The sequence below is a fragment of the Plectropomus leopardus genome, chromosome 12 (assembly GCF_026936395.1).
Source record: "Plectropomus leopardus strain MGB_pleo_1.0 chromosome 12, ASM2693639v1, whole genome shotgun sequence".
In the NCBI taxonomy this organism is placed as follows: domain Eukaryota; kingdom Metazoa; phylum Chordata; class Actinopteri; order Perciformes; family Serranidae; genus Plectropomus; species Plectropomus leopardus.
The window spans coordinates 25387899-25412947 of NC_142187.1; the positions used below are offsets into that span (position 1 = coordinate 25387899).

A 25049-nucleotide genomic window follows, 5' to 3' on the forward strand; every position below is an offset into this window, starting at 1 on the left:
CTGTTGAGCTCGATCTCTCATCTCTTCTCATTATTTGTTCCAGTCTGTGCTCTTTCTTCACAAACATTAACACACCCTCTACTGTTTTTCTTCACTTGCCACTCACAGTAACAGCTCAGGAGAAATCTTTATGTATTTGATCACTCTTCGAGCACAATCTGCACAACTTGAACTGTGTCTTTGTCGAGCACTTCAGACAACACATCTCTAACTATTCTGCTGAAATTCATTTGTCAAACAGAGGTCGAGGTTAACATACTGAAATTCTTGGAGAGCTGCGTTGTATACGAGGGGGAAGATGTTCACTTTGAATGTCGGGTTTCTCGTGAGGACGCACCTCCAGCCCAGTGGAAACTGCAGGATGTCCCACTGCAGAATAATGAAATGAACCTGATCAAGTCCGAGGGCCTGGTACACAGCCTTACACTCAGAGGCGTCACCACAGCTGACTCAGGAACAGTCACATTCTCAGTGGGAAACCACACTTCCACTGCTTCTCTGACAGTCAGAGGTAAGGGAATGCTTTTTATTCCGTAGGACAGAAATTAATATTCCTATTTTGCTTCTATGATAACACATGGACTCATTCTGTTCACTTATCTATATCATCTTCCTAGTGGGACATCTTCCCGCTATCTTTCTAAAAGCATGCCAAAGCCTGGATGCTTGTGACTTCCTTTGTTTTTACTTTTTACTGATTTGTTATACATTCATCTATCACACTTTCATATTTGTATGAAAATCTTTATTTTACTGCATATTCCGTCATATTTCTATGCATGTTCACTTCTCTTTCTATTGAACTTAAACTAACATTTCCCGCTTACTTTTCCATGTAGTATTCAATTGGTCGCCTTGATTAATATGTTGCCTTGTAATTCTTATTTCCAGTGAGTTTTCTACACTTTATTCAAATAACTTGACACACAAGATTAAAATTCACTCAGTGACTGAATGCATCATGCTTTTTAATACCTGAAATTGTGTATTTTTGTGTTGCCCTGCTGGCCTCTGGGTTTAAGCTGCTGACAGTTGTCACAGATTTGAGTCCTGCCAAAAGACATTTTTTGCAACTCACCCCCTATCTCTCTCTCCTCATTTGCTGTCACAAATATTTTTTCCTCCCTACAATAAAGTGGAGAATACCCCCCACTAAAAATAAGCAGTAGAATTTCTATTCCTTAGATTGTCATTGCTGTATTTGTGTTTTATCTCAGCACCCTTGAAATCCTTTTTGGTGTTATATTGAACTCACAGACACTTAATATTTAATTTTAGGATTGCACAGTTCTGGGAACTCCCTGAGAGGAGCTGCCAACTGGGGAGCTCTTTTTAGGCTTTTTTTTAAATATTTACATTCACACCAGCAATAGGTAAGCTGAAGTGACGTACTGTAAGCCAGCCGGCGGTGGGTACAGCAACGTCACTTCTGCTTTGATGAGTTAAAATAACATTGCATTGCCGCCGTCACATGTATGCCCAGTGAAGTCTTGACTTTGCTATTGGTCCTTTAGTCCATATTATTGGGGTTTTTTTGTACAAGCTGTTGTTTTTCTGTTGTCTGTTGTTTACATAGCTAACAGGTTTGTTAAAATGGCAGTTGCCAGTGCTGCACTGGCTATGTTTGACCAATTACCATATACTTACATTACTCATGGTTCGTCTTTTGCTAGGCGAGTAACTACTCTGAAATAGGAGCCAGAAAAGTCCCTCAAAATGGGGTTGTAAAAACTACGATTGTTTCTAGTTGTTGTGGTGCAGACACAACAAAAACAGGTTTCTTAAAACTATGAAAAAGTTCCTACTCCTTGAAAACGCCTATTATGTATCATGATGCCACTTAATGATTCACCATCGACATGTGACTTGATGAATTTGAATTTTTTCTGATTCAGTCTATTACTGTTGTGCTGGTATGGAATTTGTAGAAGCGTGAATATAAAAGGATATCGCTTATGAGTACACTGTGGCCGTGTATAAGAAATTTAAAATTATTCATCCTATTTAATAATGGTTTTTCCGGCAGCCGCACCTGTACTGTTCAAGAAGGAGCTGGAAAATCAAGAAGCCACTGAAGGAGACAAGGCCACCCTGTCCTGCGAGACATCTAGCCCTGACTGCAAGGTGACCTGGCTGAAGGGCTCAACTGTGCTCACCCATGGGGCGAAGTACAGCATGGAGCAGAGAGCTACCACTCACAACCTGGTCGTACACACGCTGAATGTGAAGGATAGCGGAGAATATACCTGTGATACAGGAGACAAGAAAAGTACAGCAACCCTGACTGTGAAAGGTAACAGAGCACAGCTTCATCTCATTTGTCTCCTCTTGTCTTCATCCTTCCTTCCATTCATCTATCCCATTAACTACTGGATCAGATCTACTCGGCATCTATTTCTCTTTGGAGTTATAAGTGTGATGTCTTAGTTGGCATTTAGTTTGAGTGTTATTTATTTATCTGATGTTAGCTACTCCTTTTATGTGTTAGGGATTATGTTTTCAGGTGTCGGTTGGTCCATCCATCTGTCTGTCTGGCACATTCTTGCGAACGCGATATCTCAAGAATGCTTCAAGGGAATTTGGTCAAATTTGAGACGAACATTCGCTTGGACTCAGCGACAAGCCGATTAGATTTTCGTGTGCATAGGTCAAAGGTCAAGGTCCTTGTGACCTCATTAGTCTCATACTTGTGAACGTGATATCTTAACTACGTCTTCTGGGAATGTCTTTAAATTTGGCACAAACATTCAAGTAGACTCAAGGATGAGCTTATAAGATTTTGGTGGTCATAGGTGCTGCCCTTGGATTCTTCTCATTCTTGTGAACGCAATAACTCACGAACACCTTGAGGGAATTTCCTCAAATTTGGCACAAACATTCAAGTAGACCCAAGAATGAAGTGATTATATTTTGGTGGTTAAAGATTAAGGTCATGGTGAACTTGCTTTGTCTCATTCTTTTGAAAGCGATATCTCAAGAACACCTTGAGTACATTTTGTCTAATTTGACACAAGCATTCACTTGGACTCAAAGTTGAGCAAAGAATTTGGTTTTCAAAGGTCAGGGTCGCTGAGACCTTGCATCTGTCAGATTTTCTTGAATGCATTATCTGAAGATGACCGAAAGGGAGTTTCCTTAAATTTGGTACAAACATCCACTTGGACCCAAGAAAGTACTGATGGTTTATGGTCTAAGGTCTAGGTCATGGTGACCTGATAAAACATGTTTTTGACCATAACTCAGGAACCTTGGGTGGAGGAATACAACTTCGCAGCAGGAAATGTAGTTTATTCTTTTTTAAAAATTATTTCTTGCTTTATTACCACAAATTGTGAGTTATAATATTACAGATTGTGTTTTAATGGTTTGTTTAGGTTCAGGTTTGTTTGGTTTTTAGTTGTCATCAGTTTTCACCAGAGTACATGTTCATGTTTGTGGCATTAGGTTGTCAGTAAGTATTGAAAGGATTTTTCTTCTTACTGATACCCTCTGGAAGCTCAAGAGATCTGCTCAATGACCTTCCTTCATCCCATTCATCCTTAGAGCATGTACGCATCATCCGAGAACTCTGCGATACCACCGTGATCACTGGGCAGGATGCCGTCTTTGAGGTTGAGTTGTCACACTCAGGAGTGACAAACGGGGAATGGTGGCTTGGAGACAACCTCCTCCAAAATAATGATCTGAATCAAATGAGCAGCCAGGGCAGAGTGCACCGTCTGGTCCTGAAGATGGTGACCACAGATGAATCAGGGGATGTTGCCTTCGTGGTAGGAGAAGAGAAGAGTGTGGCCTGTCTGCTGGTCGAGGACAAACCCAAAGGTAAAGGAGATGAGATGGTCACTAGAGATTTTCTTCCTGACATCCATCTCCATCCAACCGCCAAACAAACAGCTTTGTCTTGGCAAATGGAAATCTGCTGGCACCGTCATCTTCGACATCCTAACTTTTTACATGTTTCCCTTCTTTGCATCTGTAGTGTTTACTTTAGAAAAAATGCCATTACAATGCTAACACAAATGACTTAGGTAGAAGAACTAATTAAAGGAAAACTTGTGTATTTTTCCACTTGGGCCCGGCCCTACCCTTCTCTACCCTACCCTAACTTACCTTACCCTACCCTACAATACTTAACCTTACCTAACCGAACCTAACCTACCCTATTTTCCATGTTTTTATGTCTTAGTGACCAATGGAGACAACTAATTTTTAATATAGTTTAGTACTGAGAGAAAGAGCTACCACCAACAACTATGAAACATGCTTTAATGTAACCACTTACCAGATTTTTTTCACTGACAGGCTCAGATTATTATTATAAGTGTCTGACAACATTATGAAGAGGGCACTTCTGTTTGAGATGTTTTTGCGGGTGTGTGAATGCAGCACTAGCAGAACCTTTCATGATTTTTTTCTTTTTTTTCTATCCCTCAGCAGCAGTTTGAGGAGTTTATCAGTTTCACTTTCACTGCGCCTGGCTTTTTGTTGCATTGTCTGTGCCCGGAGTACCCTCTGCACTCCAATGTGGTAAATAAATTACATACAACAATATGTGGCGAGCGTTCACAAATAAATTAACGTGTTGGAAACCCTGATGTTATCTAAACAATTTTACATGTCACTGTTGAATACTTCGGTGATTTTGACAATGTGAAAAAATCAGCAAGACCTTCTCCTTTAGAGAAACTTGGTTAGACAGACATTTACAAACAGATTGGTTCAAGTGAACGGTAAAGAAAAAAGTTCAATTTCTACTGTTTTGCTGCTGCTGCTGGCTCCAGTGCTCTCTCTCAATACTGGATTAATTTTCAAAAATGGTTGTCTCCATTAATGATTTAGACACAAAAACATGGGAAGGTAGGGTCCAAGTTGAATGTTGAAGTTTTTTTTTTTTTAACAGACTTCAAAAGGCATGAGGTATGTTTCAGACAAAATTGCCAGATCTTCATGTACCATGCTGAAAAATTTGTAACAGTATATAATAGTCAGAGCATGCATTTATGTTTAAAGCTTTGAGGTGATTAACATGGGGCTGTTAAGGAAAAGAAAAGGACTGCATATAAATGCTACCTTTTATAAATCTAGTTTCGCGTTTCCCATATTTACAGTGCTAATACTAGAGAAGCCACACAACACTGTGGCAGTAGAGGGTGAAACTGTCACTCTGGCCTGCACCATCTCTGACGCCAAGGCTACTGTCACCTGGAGAAGAGACAATGTGGCCGTTCAGGCAGGTCTCAAGTATGACCTGAGGAACAACGGAGCATTCCACCAGCTTCGTATCCACAACCTGGTGCCTGAGGACTCAGGAACGTACACCTGTGACACTGGAGATGCACAGTGTGATGTCACCTTGACTGTGGAAGGTAAAGAACGATGCCACCTGTAAAAAAAGTCTCTTTGCTGTTGATCAAATTCAAGAATTTGGACCGAGATAGGACTGAAATGAAGAGCTGAAATATCCTTGAACTTCACTCTACCAGAAATCCAGTCTGGCATCACTGTGCATCAGCTAAAACCTTTATCCAAACTCCTTCAGAGATGTTTGTCTTCTCATCTCAACTATCTGATGCTTAACTTTCCATCTCAACATCTGATGCCAAACTTTCCTATTTTAAATTCCCACCAGGTGCCCCAGTGTTCTTCCCTAAAGAGCTCAAGAACCAGGATGCCGTAGAGGGTGATGATGTCACCCTTTGCTGCGAGCTGTCTAAGCCAGGTGTTCGTGTTGAGTGGAGAAAGGGAGGCATGGTCCTCCAGCCCAGTATGAAGTTTGGGATGAGGCAGGATGGGTGCGTTCAGGAGCTCCATATACGGAACGTGGAGCCTGAGGACAGTGGCTACTATACCTGTGACGCAGGAGACCAGCTCACCACAGCCTCTTTGGCAGTGCAAGGTAGCCTATTTCAATACTTTTTCTTCTATTCTTGAGTTTACTTAGGTCGACTGGTTTAATTCTGATTGTTTTCTACAATTTATTACTAGAAATAATAGGTTTATTGTTAGGACTGGCCTACATTTTTGTCAACTGTGATCTAGCATGGTGTCATTTTCCATCTATCGATACAATGCTGATAATGAGTCAGAGGCTCAGTATATGCATATGTGTATTTTTTCACTCAACAGTGAAAGAAGTCTTCATTGTCTGTGGTCTTAAGACCACCGACGTCTTTGTTGGGGAATGGGCAACCTTCTCCTGCCAACTGTCTGGTAGGGCACCTGGCAAGGTGCATTGGTGGCTAGATGGTACCTTGCTGGAGAACAACCCCTTTAGTGAGATAGGGCTGAGCCAGGGACACATTCACACACTCACCTTAAAGAACCTGGCCACAGACGACTCTGGCACGGTCATGTTCAAAGCTGGGAGTTTGACATCAACAGCCAAGCTCTTAGTCAAAGGTATCACATTATTAAGAAAATCAATAGAGACTGAAAGAAACAGTATTTCAGTCGCTTTTTATACCCTGCAGAATTTTTATTCTACATCTCACCATATTTGTAGCATATTTTAAAGCCAATCTTGTGTTGTTTACACAACATTTTGCAATTGAACTACTGGCAATATTTTAATGAAATAAGTAGGTACAAAATCTACCAAATTTTCTTTGTCGTCTACCTTAAGGAAAACTAAGCTGATTGTCAACATGCTCTCTGTCAGTGCAGTGTGTGCAGATTACAGTGTTAAGACGTCCCTGACGTGTTATGTGTCATTCCGTGTCATCCATTGGATTTTGGCTGGTGGAGGGATGGTATATTCCAGATACTGGCAACACATGGGTTGCCCCAACACCGTTCATCTGCAAACACTGCAGCGATGCAGAGCTGGTTGAAAATTAGTATCCCTATAATGATGGGCATTAGACAAATTTAAATTAGTGCAAATGTCCTTATAAGAGAGTAAATATTCCTTGAATTATGATGTTTTCTGCAGGGTTTCATAAAAAGTTTGAAGTGTATAAATAGATGAATCGTGACTATTTTTACATTTAAGCGCTTCTACTTGCATGATCAGCATTATTTCTCATTTCATTAATCATAGTAATAATAATAATAATAACAATAATAATAATAATAATAATAATAATAATAATGGCAGTTGCTGTATGCTTTGATACAAACAAACATAAAATTGGGTGCAGCACCACAACAAAGTTGCATAGGGAAGAATAAAACCCAAACATCTAACACTAGTCGGATGTTTTAAAAAAAATCAGCCGTTAATTTGAATAAAAGTATATATTATTCAGCCGAGTTATATTTCTACTACTCTTTTGGATTCTCTCAGAATCCTTCATATGTGCTGTATAAAGGGCTGCTGAAATGATAATGATAATCACGATTATGTTTAGAGATCACTATTACTTGTATTTATCACACCCATTTGTCCATCTTTGGGAAAGAATTAACGTTACAGCTCTTAAAATTTTTAAGGCTGCTTCTTGCACGTTGCATTGAGAAGGTCAAGTCAAAATAAGGTTTGACATGCAATAAACATATCCTCCAAAAAATGTAAATACTATTAGAAAATTGGACATGTTTGTCTTAATGTGTGGAGTTAGCCTGCACAGTCCAAAGATATACAGGCGAGGGTTAATTGGCAACTATAAATTGTGTGTACAAGTGAATGTGAGCATGCATGGTTGTCTGCCCATATGGCTAATAGATATATGGCTATATAGAATGATAGATCAATGTCTACTTATCTATATGCCATAACATTGCCCAGCTGCAGTTGTGTGGACATAAATACCCCGTTTATGAGGCTTATCCCAGTTCTGATCATATTCACAATATGACGTTTAAATGCGCACAGAGAAATCAGGTCATTCAAATCCCCCATATACATCCTGGTTTCTTTCTGAGTACTCCAGCTGGCATGTTCTGGTTTCTCATGAATGGAATATGGTGTTAACATGTGAAAACCCATAAATGTGATACTCCAAAAACCTGATTGTTGTAATGTGAACAGCATTAAACTGTGTTTATACTGTGAAGTATATTGGTAGTATAGCCATAAACCGACTAGGAGACACTGTTGATACAGAGATGACATCTGCATGAGTTTTAAGAAGTGAGGAAGAATTCCCTCTGGATGTCTCAGACTGTATGTATGTTTAGCCGTGTTAGATGCTCTGCAGCATGTTGTATGCTAATATCAGTTTATGCATTATTGATCGTGCAGGTTCAATATAAAAGCCAATTGAAAGAAGGTACCAGTCACATGCTTCTTTTTTAATGTGGAAGTTACCACACTGACCATATATGGGTTTTTATGTCCATGTAAACACACTCAGTAACTATACCCAAACAGAACTAATCCAACAAAAATGAACAGTCCATCTTAAATCTTTGTACTAAAATACCCTTGGCTCTGCTGATTGCCCGATGGCTTCACTCCTAAAGTCTTAATCATTCCCACCTGAAGTTTTCCTGACAGCTGGGTCAACTATTGATAAGGTTAGCAGTCTGGGAGACTCAGACTGGAAGCTGCTGCTTTTTTCTGACATCTCTGATGTTTCACTGATGTTTCCTGTTAAATTTTAATGAAGCCTCCTGCGGTTCATATAAATGACCTCTTAGATTTTAATCCAAGATTCAATCCCATTCAGAATTCCTTCTGCCTTCCCCTCAATCCCTCTGATTCTATTTGTAAGCATCATTGGCTCTATTTGGTTGAGTCTTATTTTAAAAGTGTTATTGAATCAAGGTTCAGTGTTTACAAAAAACAAACAGTGCCTATTACATTACAGTACAATCATGAATTTTGAATGACTGCGCTAGTCATTCATCAACATTTGTACAACGTCAGCTGCATTTCAGATACGCACTAAACACAAGTGATGCAATCATAACACAAGTGTTGACACAAGTGTTATGATTGCTTTACTGTATAGTGAATGAAACATTTGCAGTACAGGTGTCCTCACCTGTTTGGGAAGAAGAAATTAATTATTTACAGCATGCTGGAAACTTATGTAATTGGGGATCTCTCGAGTCATTGTTTCACACCACCTACCTGTGGTGCGGCACTTGTTCAAGTTTAATAGGTGCCAAAAGCATGATTGTGATTATTATTATGGTTAAATGTGCAGCCCTAAGTGTTTGTGGCCCTTGATGATCTAAATAATAAAAAATAAAAATGAGCCTGGATTAAGTGGATTAGATGTCAAGTAGGCTTGATTTTGGTGATGTTAAGGTTTGTCTTATTGTGCAGAGTTAGTGATCCATTGAATTGTGTCAACACAGATGTTGTGTTATAAAAGTGCTGCTCCACCCATCCATGCAGGCCGACTGCTGTTGAATGCTCATGTTCCATTTACCTCCACTATTCCGTCCTACCAAGCCCTGCCCCTAACCTCCAAGCACTAAAACCTCTAACCACTTCCATTTTTTTGCATTTCGATCCATTGATCACCCCTCCTCTCATTGGCTGCCAGCACTTCTTGGCCCTTGATTGTGACAGTTACCCTGAATCTTGACGATTGGGCTTTTTGACTCCCTATTCATTTTTAGCTCGTATGCAGTGAACCTTAACATATGTTTTAAGATAATTAACCGTGGCACATTCAATTTGTGGAGAATCCAAAAAAACATATCACTTGAACATGCTTTTGGGGGTTATAAAGCCCATATGTCATTCGCCGTGTCCTGCACTTATCCTGAAATCTAACGGCCAAGTCCTGACTCCAACCTCAGATCCCACAGTTGAAGTGGTGAGCGAGATGGAGGACATTCGGGTGCTCGAAAACCAACCGGCTGAGTTCATCTGCCAGTATTCAAGGCCGGTCAAGGCTCAGTGGAAGAAAGACGGGCAGCCGTTACAGCCTGATGGCCGAAGGGTGGTAGTGGAGCAGGACTGGAATGTGGCTCGCTTGTACATAAGCCGAGTGTCCATGCAGGACAGGGGCGCATACTCCTGTGAGGCAGAGGGGACCTGCGTGGTCGCTTCACTGTATGTGGAAGGTGAGCTTCCCTCCACGTGGAAAGAGCACCAATCTTTAGGGAGTCTCCTCCGCTCCCTCATCTCAAAGTTACAAAATGTAGCTGATAAACTGATCACTTGTTGATCATGACAAAGTTTGTGCCCTTCATTGCCAAATCCCATATGATTTGACTAAACTAAAACTAAACTATTTGGTCCTCTTAAAATTTTTTGTTATTGTGCATTCTTTTTTCTTTCCTCCTTTCTTTCTTCATTTATATCTTCTTTTTTTAAATTTGTTTTCTGCAGGCAAACCCATTGACATTGTCCAGGGCCTGGAGGATATAGAAACCTTTGATGGAGGTGAAGCGCTGTTTGAATGTGCCCTCTCTCGTCCTGAGAGCAAAGATTGCCGCTGGCTCCTTGATGGAAAACCAGTGAAGGAATCCCCTAATGCTGAGATTGTGACATTTGAGAGCGGCCGGCGTCATCTGCTCCTGCTGAAAGAGTTGCGAGTGACAGACAGTTGCACAGTGACCTTCAAAGCTGGCACAGCATCCACATCTGCCCAGCTCTCTGTCAAAGGTGAGTCGTCCAAATAAGCGCCTCAAGACTTTGAAGTTGTGTTAATGTCATTATCTTGCCTGAATTACATTTCATGCTGTCAATTTTTTCCCTTAGGTTGGCAGCTGGACGTTGTGAAGGGTCTGGAGGACAAGGTAGCTGCAGTGGGAGAGAAGGTCGAGTTTTGTGTTGAGCTCAACGAGCCTGTTCCTGCATCAGAAGTAGCCTGGTATGCTAATGGCATCGAGCTCAAGGCCAGTGATCTCTGGGCCACGCGGGCTGACGGCTGTTCTTATCGCCTTGTCCTGAGACAGGCGCCTCTTTTGCCACAGCAGGAAATTACATTTGCTGCAAGAGATGCCCTCTCTTTGGCTAAACTCACCATCATCAGTAAGTGAAGAACTTTGGTAGCCTTTTCTAATGACAATTATTTTAATCTTTCAGTTTTTTATGCTTCTTTTGAGCAATCAAGTTTTTATGCCTCCACACTGGTGATAGCCTTGGCGGGGGGCATAATGTTTTCGTGTCGTCCGTCCATCCAGCTGTCCATATGTCTGCCCTCTTTCTTGTGAATGCAATATCTCATAAATGCCTTGAGGGAATTTCTTCAAATTTGGTACTAATGTCCCCTTGGACTCAAGGATGAACTGATAAGAATTTGGAAGTCAAAGGTCACGGTCACTGTTATCTCATCTGTTGCAGTCTTGCTAGCGGGACTTCTTAAATGTCCACTTAGACTCAAGGATGAACTGTTTAGAATTTGGTGGTTGCAAGTCAAAAGTCAAGGTCAATGTGACCTCACACAGCATGTTTTTTGCCATAACTTAAGAATGCATACATTAATTATGACACACAAACGTATATTAGGATAAATGATGAAGTGCTGACATTATATATCCAAAGACTCAAGGTCACCCTTACTCTGACATCATAATGTTTTTTAAAAACACTTTTCTGGCCATTATTCAATGCCATGACTAAAAATAGAAGGGAAGACATTCAGTCAGATACTTATACTCATGTTGCAAGCCCACCTTCTTCTGTGCTGTTGGGGGAAAGATGTCTGAAGTATCTACATTTTTACAGACATAGGATACACACGTATTCATGATTCTCTCTGTTATTAGACTACATCTCCTCCTACTTTCATATTCTAGTTATGTAATCCACATGTAACAGGATGGAAAGACAGTCTTGATACTACAGAAAACTAGTATAGCAGATAAACATTGCAACTTTCTTTTCTTAACAGCTGTACCTGATCCTCCAGAGGACCCCGAGGTCCTAAGTAAGACTGAAAAGTCTGTCAGCCTCTCTTGGTTTACTCCTCTTCATGATGGAGGGAGTCCCATTCTGGGATACAGGGTGGAGATGCGGCTGGTAGACAGTGCCCTCTGGCTTCCATGTCACTCTGAACCTGTTTGCAACACAGAGTTTGTGGTAGGAAATTTAATCCCGGGGAGTGGATACAGGTTTAGAGTGGCAGCCATCAACAGAGCTGGGATTGGAGAGCCTGTTGAGTTGCCTCAGACTGTGCAGCTTGGTGAGTGGGTTTGTGATTTGCCATGGCATTTAGCTTATTATTGCACGTTCAACTACTGTCTTTTTTTTTTTTTACATGAGATTGAGATGTGAGACAAATATGATGTATTTGTGGTGTTCTATCAGATAATATGATATTAACAGTGTGGAGAAATTCAGAAGTTCTACATGATGTGTGTGTTTTTTCATTGTTAACAGAGGCACCCAGGCAGCCACTGATTTCACCAGGTAAGACAATGTGTGTTTGGTGTGAAAGTTTTTTTGCATTTATCCTGCAAATGCAGGTCCTTAAAAAGTCATAGAATGTCTTAAAATCAATTTTATAAATATTAGTTCTCAAAAGTCATTAAAAAGGCTTAAATTTGAAATTCTTAGGTCTTGTCAAAATGCATCAAGTTTTGCATGAAAATGCATTTTTCTTATGTGAAAAATCTTTAAACCAACCACTGAAATGCATACTGTCTTTTTACTTCGTACTTGCATTTACCTGTAGGTAAAATGTAGAACCTAACTTACTCTAATATTCATATTCTTCCACAAACCCTACCATTACATAAGACCACATATATACCACTTACTTTAAGTATCTGAGACCTGAAGACAGCCTGACTGTGTTTATACACCTCTGCACATATATCCTTCTCAAAAAAATGTTGAAGCCTGAAGAGTTTAAATTTGCAGGTTCCAGCATTAAAAGTGGGTTTTGTGTTGTGTGACTACTAACTTTCTAAAACAACATAGTAACACTGAAAACTTGATTTTGGTTATAGGTAAAGAGGCAAAACAGACAGAGACTGAGGTGATGGGGCAGCCCAGCCTGCCCCCAGAAGCTGCTGAAAAAGGTGACCTTCATGAGCTGTGGGAGGAATCAGCCAAGAAACGGCCCATGAGTCGAGAACCCACTCTGGACTCAATCACTGAGGAGGACGGTAAAGGTGGTCAGAAGAAATCAGAACAGAAGGAGCTGAAGGCCTCAGAGAAAGTGGAAATAAAATCAGGGGAGAAGGAGCAGCAGGTCATTGTGTCTAAGAAGCAGACAGAGTCCAAACTGTACACCAGCTCTGAGGATGAGTCTGTTCCTGGGGGTCCAACGCTCGTCTCCTACCTCAAGAAGAGCAGCAAGACTAGTGTCACAGCAACCAATGAGGGAGAGATGACAACTGAGAGGTTCTTTAAACATTTCCAGATGGCAGAGCAGAGAACAGTCCTACAGACTACAGTGGAAAAAACCACAGTTCAGCAGACCGGTGAAAAACAGGTGTCTACAGAGGAGACAAACGTCATGGAGATCAGTAAGGAGGACGAGCCTGAGCTCAGAGATGCTGCCATTAAGATTCAAGCTGCGTTCAAGGGCTACAAAGCTCGCAAGGACATGCGCCCTGTCTTTAAAGAGGCCTTCAAAGACCAGACCAAAGAACCTACTGGCACCATACATCTAGAATGTGTGGCAGAAGGTAAACCTGACAAGGTGCGGTGGCTGAAGGATGGAGAACCACTGACGGATGGTAAGCACCACCATATTGATATCTACAATGACGGTACTTGCTCACTGGTCATCACTGCCATCACCACAAAGGACACTGGGGTCTACACTTGTGAGGTCACCAACAAGTTTGGCGTCACGTCTCACAGTGGTAAAGTCACCGTAGGAACGGCAAGAGAGTCATCTGGGCGAAGGCCACTGACCGTGGGCTACAGCGCCGACAGCGAGCCTGAGAGCTCCTCGGGTAGTGAGATGGACGAGTCACTGAGGCAGGCAAGCAGACGTCTCCGCCGCCTGTTGCGCACACGTCTCCCACCAGATGTTGAGGAAGAACCATTTGTCAGCGCAGATGAAGGAGACCTGCGTCCTCCAGATCCTCACTCTTACCGGGAGGATGACACTTACATCTACATTCGCTTTGGCTCGCGGTCAGAAGCAGAAGTTGCCTCAAAGAGGTTCCAGGAGATGTTTACAGTCCACGGGGTTCCTGTGGAGACGACCATCCTGGAGGCAGGGCCTCTTAAAGTGGAGCTGCGAATTAGAAAGATGGGCTACTCACAAGATGGAACACAGACCCCCACACAGGACAGACCGGCTCCTGCATTTATGACTGGAGCTCCGGGTAAGAAGCGCATGGAAGTGGCTGTTATGATCAATATACAATTTTAATACATTTTAACAATCATCAGTATTGTTACATACAGGCAGGACAATATGGAGAAAATCTGATATCTGGATATTTTTTTCCAAATGCCTTGATATGGATATTGTGACGTTATTGTAATGTTGACTATTGATGTTTTCACAAAATATTTACCCAATGAGCTTTTTAAGTAAATGATCGTCAGTAATGTGGATATAATGACTAAGTGCGTAAAGGCAAAAAGAGAACAGCTAGAAAATAAAAGTGATGTAGATAATGTGCATTAAACTCTGTCCTACCATACTCTACTCTGTACTCTTTGCTCTTGTTACCCAGCTGCCCCGGTCTTCTTGACCGAGCTCCAAAGTCAGGATGTTCCAGACGGTTATCCAGTCAGCTTTGACTGTGTTGTGATCGGCAAGCCCCCTCCCACCATTCGCTGGTATAAGGACGGCAAATTGCTGGAGGAGAATGACCATTACATGATCAATGAGGACCAGGAGGGCTGCCACCAACTTATCATTACCACTGTGCTGCCCACTGACATGGGTGTCTATCGCTGCACAGCTGAAAACAGCAGCGGCATCGCAACCACTAAGGCTGAACTCAGGGTTGACAGTGAGTAAACATATGTTACATTTACACACACTTTTGTTTCACTAATACCTTGGTACTTATCGTTCAGGTTTTGTTTTTTTTGGTGTTGCAGTTTTCTTTCAATTTTGTTAACTGGCCAAGTGTACACAAAATGACATCTTGAGATAAATATCATGCGATAATTTCAGCACAGCTATAGCAGTAGAAATTTCATGATTGTGTTTTTAGTCATTAGATTCGCATTTTTTTAAATGTATGTGATGTATTAATATAAGCCAATCCTAATATATAAAATACAATTAGCATTAGCACAATCTTGCTTTCAACATGTCCATATTTTATGGAATATTTCATATGTAAAATAGCTCTTCCTCCTACACCAACATCAGGATGAAGCAAATTAAGATTGCCAAATAGACAATATGACATTCAAAACATTTTTACTGACGTATTGATTTTACTGTAAAGTAGATCCACTGTAAAATTACATTAACCACAAAATAATGAAGTGAATAAATCAAAAAAAGCTGTTTGGTGTAAAATACTAATTTAAAAGTATCTAGTGTCTGCATTGCCCTATCTTAAACCTTTATCCTCGTTAACCTATCAACCTGAAACAAAAGTCTTAGCCCTAAACTAGCATTTTTCAAAAGTGGAGTTGTCAAAATGACCCTACTTTAAAATACTTAAAAATGTCCTCACATTGAGACTTTGTTACAAAAGCAACCTACGTTCAAATTAGACGGCTAAGTGCAGACATAGTCTAAAATTGAAACTGGTTCTCACAAGACTGGCATAATTGTATAATCACATGTACATATTGACACACATATTGCCCCTAATTTCACTTATCACTGTTAAATGCTGTACATCAGTCTTTTCCATCAGTGTCTTGCAGCTCAGATTACGACACTGCTGCTGATGCCACTGAGACATCTTCCTATGTCAGCGCCAAGGGCTACATGTCCAGGTAAACTTAGTATGAATGGTGTTTTATGGTGCTTAGAAATTGATGATAAATACATTTTATAATATTTTATATATATTATTATTATTACATTATTTGAGGTGTACTGTCCTCCTCTCCTTGTGCAGGGAAACTGAGACATTTGAGTCTGTAACTGAAGATGATCAACTACCTCAAATTGTGGATGAGCTTCACGATGTTCATGTCAGTCCAGGTTCACCTATCGCTAAGATGCAACTCAAAGTAAAGGGTAAGTTTTTTAACATAATATTAATAGTCAGTTTATTCGAGGCTACCAACTATGTATCTCTCTTGAAAACAAACTCCACCCACAGAAAGTTTCCTGACTTAAGATTGTTTCTAAAATACCACTTTTCTTTCAGGTTTCCCAAAACCCAGAGTATACTGGTTCAAAGATGGCCACCCTCTGCGACCTTCAGAAAGGATTACGTTGCTCACAGAGAGAGATGTTCACGGTGTGGAGATCCTGGAGGTGAAGAAAGAGGATATGGGGGAGTACTCTGCTTACATCAGCAATGCAGCTGGTTCTGCTTACTCCTCTGCCCGCCTGATAGTTCTGAGTATGTATGCAAACGCCTAAATTGTTGTCTATAAAAAAGAGCATCACATACTGTATTTTAAATGTGCTAAATGTTTTTAAAAAATGCAGTTAAGATGTTTACAGGTACAGTAACACCTCTATTTTGTAACAGGTCCAGGGGAGATTATGCCACAAGATAAACGAGGTAATTTGACATTAATCCTACAAACTTTGCACAGGTACTTCAGCAGATTTAGTATAAGTGACTGCTTTTGTTTTATACTACATTTTTACAGACCCCAAGGAGCCTCTGGTGCCACCCCGCTTCCTTGAGAGGTTCAGCAACAGGAAGGTGAAACAAGGAGCCAGCATCACTCTGTCTGTCAAAGTAGAAGGTTTGTTTATTTTACTCTGTGATTGTTATAATATCCTTTAACCTCTTAAACTCTGCCGGACCAATAACTGGCTCCTGTGTTTCGGCTTAACGTTGCTCAAATCCATTTAACCTATTTTTAAATTCTGTTGGAGATTCCAAACTTTACAAAGGTTAAAAAAAAGGTGAATTTCCACCAAAATGTTGGGGAAATGTTGGTTTTGGAGGTTAAAACTATCTAAACATTTAAAATTTTATAGTTTTTCAGAGCAAACCAACTAGTTTACATTTTTTACAGAACTGAAGTCATAACAACAGCTACTTGTATAAACGTAGAAAATCATTTCAACAAGTTATATACTCCGAAAATATTCTGTTAACATACCATTTTGGAAGTAAATAACTTGTATAGAGGGTTAGATTGGTTGTAAACAAGTGGCTGTTGTTACTTTGGTTTAACAAAATTGTGAACAAGTTGGTTTGGTTTTGGTTTTTCACCAACATTTTGGTTTAAATTCCCAATTTCCCAGGTCCCTTGAAGTAGCTTTGGAAAGTTTGAAATCTTGAATAGAATTTAATTAGTGTCAATTGATTTGAGCAACATACAGCTGAAACACAGGAGCCAGTGATCAATCCAGCAGAGTTTAAGAAATTAGAGCCCACAGAAATTGGGAGACATCCATAACGTTTCATCCTCCCTTAAAATACTCAATGCCCTTTACTTTTTCAGGCTCTCCTACGCCTATGGTCTCCTGGCTTAAGGAGGAATCAATGGAGGATGTCCTGTGGATCAAGCCTGATACCAAGGGATACAAAATAGCGAGCTCAGGGCGCCAGCACAGCCTCATCTTGATGGACGTAGGCACAGAATACACTGGCGCCTACACCTGCATCGCCACAAATAGAGCAGGACAGTCCATCTGCACTGCCCACCTCGAGGTTGATGACAGTAAGGAAAGCAAATTCATTGAGGCACTCTATACTGTAAAAGTTACATCAACTTTCGACATTATTTACAAACCAGAAGACCCTTTGTGGAGTGCAGACCTCTTAGCATTTAGTTTGTCTTCTGAGTTTGACTGAAATTGTTTATGTGTTTCTAACTCTTTCTCTTAGCACCACAACCAAAGAAAGAGACCAAAGCCTCAGAGTAAGTTTTTCTTTGAGATTTCAGATTCAGAATTGCACCATTGCACATAAAAAACTGGATAAACAGCAAATTTTAAATATGTGTATATGTGAAAAGAAAGTTTTTACTCTCCTCAGGGTTCTTGGAATTACAGTCAGTCCTCCGGAGGAGGAGGCTGGCAGAGGAAAAGGTGAGACTTATCACCTCATACAGTGGCATCTATTATTTATAGTAATATAATCTGTTATTTATAATAACATATATTATTTGTAGTAATAAACACTGCAATATTTATGGTGGTATTTCCTCATTGTGTGTGCTTTAAGAGGGTAAAATACCCTACCTAGGTGAAGTAGGTACAGAGGAATTCCTCATGAAACTCACCTCCCAGATCACGGAAATGGTATCAGCAAAGATTACCCAAGGTAAGTGTATGTTATTGACTCCTCCTGTATGCAATTCAATATTCTATTATTATATTTTAATTTGAAAGGCATTCTTTTTCCAGCTAAAGTACTTTGTACTAGAAATATTGAGCAATGTTAAAATATATCCAGGAAGCATTCAGGAAAGCTGGATTTATATTAAAACCCAGAGTTGAGCAAACCTTAAAAGATGATTCAAGTGTTTCTACAAACCAAGCTCAGTGTAACATTACCAGGCTAATTCAAGTTTAGTTTAAACTAAGATTAAGTAATGATTTTGTTGGGATTTAACAGCAGCTTTAAGTAAGGGGATAGTATCAAATTTGGCATCCAGTATAGTAGTAGATGGCACATATGACTTATAATATGGGAAAAAAACTCAGGGAGATCTTTCAGCTCCAGATTTTGGCTGTCTGTAAAGGTAAATACTTAACCTGCATGTACAACTAATATCCAGCACTGGTACAGTAGGTGCCCTTGTTTTTATGGTGGTATAAAATATCTTCCCAGATTGTTTCATTCAATGCAAAATAATTAATTTTGTCGTTGCCATACATGCCGCAAGCTAACTGTGACCAAGTAACATACTGTAGGTCAGAGATAAGCAACCTTGCCCAAAGACCCCTCCTGTATCCATAAGTAAACTAAAAAGTACGTGACTTTATGAATATTTCATATGATATTTAATCCATAACATTAACAGTACAAAACAACTGATAAACTGTACAATTCACCCACATGTGAATGAATTTCATATTTTATTATTATTATATGTTTATTTTTTCTGTTTTTATTTTTTGTTTTGTTTTTAACAGTCATGCATATTTAATACGCTTTTTTCTTGACAGTCAGTTTTCGCCGCACTGGTGCTTGGTCATTACTCTATTAGCTCTGATTATTTTAGCTGAGCAGTTTTATAATGCAGAACGAGGCTTAACAGAGTGTGAAGGCTCTGTAAATATAGCTTGTGTTAAGGTCTTCACTGTGGCCTTATTCTGTGATATTTTTAATAATTTAAACTTTAGAAAATAACAGTTTCATTCATTTTTCTTCAGAGAAATTTGGGAAATGCCAAGATAAAGGCCTACAGTTTTTTCTTAATACAATGAAGCTTTTGCAACCCCTAGTGGGAGTCAGGATCCTATGCTGGGAACCGGTGTCCTAAATCACCTGTGTTATCTGTAGTATGAATACAAATCTGCAGGTTGCCTATCCTTTTGATTGAATAGCTTAGGTAGTAATTTTCTAATACTGCACATGAAACATGCAAGCTGTTATGAATGCCTTTGCTTTATGCTAACGCTAAAAATGCAGAATACATTGCTTCTATTTAGAGATTTGTTACATGCAAGTCAGGTTTAGTTGAAATTAGTGAATTCCTTCTGATTATTCAAGAATTGCGAAAGTGTTTTTAATCTGAATGCTTCAGCAGCACTTCAATTCTTGAATTAGAATTCACTTTCCAATAGATTCAAGGCAACACCAAACTTGACAAACTTGAGTTCTTGTCTTGCGCTTGTTTTTCAGCATGTTTTTCTTCATCTGTAAATATGTGACATCCCATTGCTTCATGCAGACATCATTTCTCTACCACCTTTACATCCATCAGTATAGCAATCCAACCAATTAAATGCTCATCCAATCATTAATTTGTTATTCAGACAGCTTACAGAATCATGAAGTGCTCCAGTGGATGAAATCTTGGCCCAAAAATACCAGTATGTATCCAGAGTGCATCAGTTTTACAATTATATACATTTACATTTTTTCATTGACTTATGAATTAAAATGACCTGTGGAAACAGTTTTGAGATACATTTCCTTTTACATACAGGTGAAAAAAATGTATTATATAAGATGGTGCAGCGACTTTTCTGTGTCAGCATTGTAACTTTGAAAACATCCAATTAACATGGATTTCGAAATGATTTTAAAATGAAGTCTCACCCAACTTATAGCTGGAATACATGCTCACCGACAGACATGTATGTGGAGAGCTCAGATAATACGTGTTATCTGTACTGTAGCTTTTTCTTGCATGTTGTCACAATACTAACACAAAGCGAAGAATGAAATGATTGTTGTGGGATTTTTCCTTCTTTTTCCTTTGTATTGCAAAAAACGTAATTATTTTGAAATCAGATCTTAAATGATTACGAGGGGTGATGTTCAAATTTTTTGATAAAAATGTCCAAGTAAATAAAGGACCAGCAGCAAAGAGTCAGTTAGTGCTTTAAATGTGACTGTGAGCTGCAGGGCATAAATAACTGTATCTAAATTCAGACCAAAAACAAATGATTTCTTTTCATCAGAGCAAAGTGTCATTATCCCTTCCTTTGCCAGAACATTTTTGATACATAACAGAGTCCATTAAGTTTTAAAGTAGTAGGTACTGTAATAGTACGTTTTGTACGTATTTGCACCATTGACCTGTATCTCTCTTATAACCTCCTACCGTCCTTGCTGCCCCAGCTTCATTACGCGTCCCAGGCGTTGACAGCGATGATGAGACTAAGACCCCTTCTCCATCACCTCATCACGGCCGCTCTCGTCCTCCCTCCCTCATCGCTGACTCTTCCTCTGAGTCTGATGAGGGGGATGCGAGAGGAGAGGTGAGACATACAGAAGTTCTTGTGTTTTTTTAGCCTTGCGTCATTGATCTATGTTTGCTTATCTTATCTATCTTACCTTACCTTAGCTTAGGTTAGCTTAGCTTATCTTAGCCTATCATCTCTTTTAAGTCATGTAATGTTGTCACAGAATTTTGTGAAAACCACATGTACACTTTCAATAATATTATTATTAATTTTTTTGTCTTTTCTTATTTTGCACAGATGTTTGACATCTATGTGGCAACGGCTGACTACAACCCCACCATAGCAAGCAAAGAATCCATCTCTCTGAAGGAGGGACAGTATGTTGAGGTTTTGGATTCAGCTCATCCACTCAAATGGTTGGTCCGGACCAAACCCACCAAAACTACACCATCCCGCCAAGGCTGGGTCTCACCTGCCTACCTGGACAAGAAACTCAAGGTAGGATTTAAAATTGAAGCCACCAATCCTACAACATAACATGTAAACTTTTTCAACCTTATTAATTAATTGTCTTGAAAGCTTTTTGATATTTTAAAAGTAATGGTAAAAATGTGTATTCCTCAAGCTCTCTGCTGATATGGGTGACCTTCCAGAGACAAGTGTGGAAGAGGTGTCTGAGGGTGAATACAAGAGGAAATTATTGTAAGAAAAACATAGCGACACTCATTTATTTACCAAATACTGGAACTGAAGGACATGTAATAATCAACTATTATTTCATGTCCCTAGCCAACTGATCCAAGACCTGATAAATGGTGAATCAGAGTTTGTAAAAGAGGTCGACTTCTTTACCTCCCATCACCTGAAGCATGCAGACAGCCCTGATGCACCGCCTGATGTGAGCAGCCAGAAGGAAGTCATATTCAGGAACATTGAGGATATCAAGTCCTTCCATAGCAAGTGAGCTCACCTGTTAATGACTTGTCATTTTAGTTGGCATTTTTGTAAAAAAGAAAGTATTCCACAACCAGAGCTTCTTTCTTTTGAAAAATATCAAAGACTGCCAGATTTGACAAATATCCAATGCATTTATTCCCCGGGCATTTTTGTTTTTAGGGCATTCCTGCCAAAGCTGAATGACTGTGAGACAGATGATGATGTCGCCATGTGCTTCCTGAAGAACAAGGAGGGCTTTGAGAAGTACCTCCAGTATCTTGTTGGTCAGAGTCAGGCTGAATCTGCTGTCAGTGACAAGGTTGTTCACCGCTTCTTCAAGGTAACACCAGAACCTAAGCCCATTACACGCTCTAATTGGCATCGGACAATATGAAAATTTTAAGCCACAATTTTCCTCGCCAAAATAAATGCGACTTACAATAATATTCCAATTCATGAGAATATTATAAAAACTCTTAAAATGGTGCTTAAATTTACTGGAAATACTTTACATTACAGTTTATCAAGAAACAAATATTTTTATTGCATGACAGACAGGACACATCTATTTTTTTGAACCAACGATCAAATCTTATTTAATATATTGAAAAATGCTGGCGCTTTATCAAGATTTTTTGTTTTTTTTCCTTTTTTCTCTTTTTTTCTCGAGGTTAGTATGTAATGTAGCCTGTTTCTCTGGAGTATTTTTATTGTTTATTGTTGGTTGCTAGGAAGTGTCTTTGGATGCTGCTAGAATTATTCTGATAGTGGAAATTCACCAAAATCCACAAGGAATATGTTTTGTCAGCCAATTTAAAACTGTATTCTCTTTGTTAACTTACTACTGTATACTTATATTTGTTGCATTGTAAGTACCTCATTAGGTGACAGTGAAATAACTGGATGAGTATAACTATTTGAATTCAAAAATCCTCCTTTCATTACATAGAGGCTGAAAATGTTTCTCTTTGCCGCTGCCTTTCATTATATAAATAATTATTCATTTCTGACACTGATGTGTAAACTTTAATTTTTGTATTTTATACATAAAAAGGGATTTTTTTAGCTTGTTTTTATGTTCAATTCTGTAGCTCATTAATTACGTTTTTTATTGCGTTTAAATGTCCTTTAGAGTGTGTCTTTTGCACTTCTGGCCTGATGCTTTTGATATTTTCTGAAAAGCACCTTGAATTCCCTTCTTGCTGAAATGTGCTGTATAAATAAACTGACCTTGCCTTGTCTGACATTGTAGGAGTACACTGAGAAAGTGCAAGCCAGTGCAGACCCTGCAGACTCGCCTGTACATAGCATCAACGCCAGCCTGCAACAACCACTAGACAGAATTCAGAAGTACAAGGCCGTCCTCAAGGTGAATGCTTTGACACACAAAATGCATGAACTCTCTCTGAGGTTTGGCTCTCAGCACTACAGACAGGAATGACCAAGGCATTTATAGACCTGTATCACTAACATCATAGTTTTACTAAAATCTCTTCTCCAACATCTTCAGGAGCTCATTCGAAACAAGGCAAAAAATGGGCAGAACTGCTGCCTACTGGAAGAAGCGTATGCCATGGTGTCTGCACTCCCCCAGCGCTCTGAGAACACCCACCATGTCTCCATGATCAAGAACTATCCTGCCACACTGGAAGTATTAGGAGAGCCAATTAGACAGGTGGGTGGAGTTACAGTGACATTCCCGATTAATAGATGTGATTTGTGATTGTCTATTTATTTATTTATTTATTTATTTTTTAAACCAGGGGCCCTTCCAAGTGTGGGAAGGGGCTCCAGGGATTAGGACGTCCTCTAGAGGTCACCACCGCCATGCCTTCCTGTTTAAGAACTACTGTATCATCTGCAAACCCAAAAGAGACAGCAACACTGATACACAAGAATATGTATTTAAGAACATGATGAAGGTAAGACTTTCAATTTAATCACACCTTTTTTTCTTACATCTTAACTGTCACTTCGCCTCGTCAGCAGCTTAAATGGTGTTTTTTGTTGCAGTTGAATAACATTGATGTGAATGAGACCGTGGAGGGTGATGACCGTGCCTTTGAGATCTGGCATGAACGTGAGGACTCTGTGAGGAAATACACCTTGCAGGCTCGAACTGTTACCATCAAGAACTCCTGGCTGAGAGACTTTAGAGAACTGCAGCAGAGATACACCATGCCTGCATGGAGTGAGTGGAACACACTTATTATTCTTTCATCACTCAGAATGCATTTTAATATTCTCCCACTTCCATACACTACCCTTCACAATTAAACTCCTTTTCTAGGTCCTCCTGACTTTGATGAGATTCTAGCAAACTGCACAGCAGAGTTAGGACAGACTGTTAAGCTGGCCTGCAAAGCCACTGGAATTCCCAAACCTACAATCACCTGGTACAAGGGTACGCCATTTCTACAATGTTTTTACTCATTTGCCGTATTGGACAGTATAGAGATTAATGGGGAGTAATGGTTCATACAAACAGTATCTGAGACCAAATGTGTTTCACCAACAAGTGGTTTCCTTGTCTGATGCAGATGGACGCGCAGTGGAGGCAGATCCACATCACATCATCATTGAAGACCCGGACGGTTCCTGCACGCTGATCTTGGATAACATGACTGCAGATGATTCTGGTCAGTACATGTGCTTTGCCACCAGCTCAGCTGGTAATGCCAGCACTCTGGGCAAGATCACTGTTCAAGGTGAGTGGAATACAGTGTGACAGTGAATTCTTTAATTTATGATTATGATGCAACACAGAAAGTATTAGTCATATGTCACACTGATCTTTGGTTAAAATTAAAGGCCTTTATGGAATTGAAGAAACAGTGTGTAAGATTCAGGGGGATTTAGCAGCATCCAGTGGGGAGGATTGCAGATTGGTTAGAATTACTTGAGTGTTCATTGTTCATTAGGTTTTTACTGTGAGCTGAATTATTCGCAGAGGTCTTCCCCTCTCCAAAACAAACGAAGCAATTGATTTATAGTCATTTAAACACTGATTAAAGCGGTTTCACAATAGAAATTCGTGTTACTCCAATACTATTGGGCATGTCGGAGGTGGACGCTTACTGTTTACTGTGTTTGTCCAACACTGCTCTGCATGGAGGGACTCCTAAATACTGTTGGAGAAACATGGCAGGGTAGAAACATGGCAGTGAGACAAAGTGTTCTGCATAGGTGATGGCCTGCTCCCAATATAAATATTAAGGTCTCATTCTAAGGAAACAAAAATACAATGATTCTTATTAACATTAAGGTGATTAAACACCAAAGAAAGCATACTTATTTTATTATATTCCATTTTTGTCATTGTATCCCCCTAAATCTTACACTCTGAACCGTCAAGTAATATATTTTTGTGAAGCTGATTCATTTTGATTT

The 25049-nt window shown here is 39.7% G+C and overlaps 1 protein-coding gene across 16 annotated transcripts in view; it reads left to right on the forward strand.

The window, feature by feature from the left end:
* The window catches only part of obscnb (obscurin, cytoskeletal calmodulin and titin-interacting RhoGEF b), a 70307-nt gene that overhangs the window by 39499 nt on the left and 5759 nt on the right, over nucleotides 1-25049 (forward strand). For 9 of the 16 annotated variants that reach the window (XM_088085626.1, XM_088085628.1, XM_088085629.1 and 6 more), the window contains 33 exons: nucleotides 2027-2293; nucleotides 3544-3822; nucleotides 5109-5366; nucleotides 5630-5896; nucleotides 6127-6399; nucleotides 9697-9963; nucleotides 10232-10507; nucleotides 10604-10876; nucleotides 11739-12029; nucleotides 12227-12256; nucleotides 12799-14133; nucleotides 14491-14772; nucleotides 15640-15721; nucleotides 15847-15968; nucleotides 16102-16299; nucleotides 16432-16464; nucleotides 16556-16654; nucleotides 17363-17581; nucleotides 17749-17782; nucleotides 17899-17951; nucleotides 18088-18186; nucleotides 19848-19904; nucleotides 20659-20798; nucleotides 21021-21221; nucleotides 21349-21425; nucleotides 21513-21683; nucleotides 21840-21999; nucleotides 22912-23028; nucleotides 23170-23334; nucleotides 23423-23581; nucleotides 23673-23850; nucleotides 23950-24063; nucleotides 24200-24367. In XM_088085626.1, the coding sequence (XP_087941752.1) occupies nucleotides 2027-2293; nucleotides 3544-3822; nucleotides 5109-5366; nucleotides 5630-5896; nucleotides 6127-6399; nucleotides 9697-9963; nucleotides 10232-10507; nucleotides 10604-10876; nucleotides 11739-12029; nucleotides 12227-12256; nucleotides 12799-14133; nucleotides 14491-14772; nucleotides 15640-15721; nucleotides 15847-15968; nucleotides 16102-16299; nucleotides 16432-16464; nucleotides 16556-16654; nucleotides 17363-17581; nucleotides 17749-17782; nucleotides 17899-17951; nucleotides 18088-18186; nucleotides 19848-19904; nucleotides 20659-20798; nucleotides 21021-21221; nucleotides 21349-21425; nucleotides 21513-21683; nucleotides 21840-21999; nucleotides 22912-23028; nucleotides 23170-23334; nucleotides 23423-23581; nucleotides 23673-23850; nucleotides 23950-24063; nucleotides 24200-24367 (6744 nt within the window). Of the gene's footprint in view, nucleotides 1-241; nucleotides 512-2026; nucleotides 2294-3543; nucleotides 3823-5108; nucleotides 5367-5629; nucleotides 5897-6126; nucleotides 6400-9696; nucleotides 9964-10231; nucleotides 10508-10603; nucleotides 10877-11738; nucleotides 12030-12226; nucleotides 12257-12798; nucleotides 14134-14490; nucleotides 14773-15639; nucleotides 15722-15846; nucleotides 15969-16101; nucleotides 16300-16431; nucleotides 16465-16555; nucleotides 16655-17362; nucleotides 17582-17748; nucleotides 17783-17898; nucleotides 17952-18087; nucleotides 18187-19847; nucleotides 19905-20658; nucleotides 20799-21020; nucleotides 21222-21348; nucleotides 21426-21512; nucleotides 21684-21839; nucleotides 22000-22911; nucleotides 23029-23169; nucleotides 23335-23422; nucleotides 23582-23672; nucleotides 23851-23949; nucleotides 24064-24199; nucleotides 24368-25049 lie in introns of all 16 variants that reach the window. The other 7 variants (XM_088085643.1, XM_088085630.1, XM_088085639.1 and 4 more) reach the window with 5 other exon arrangements.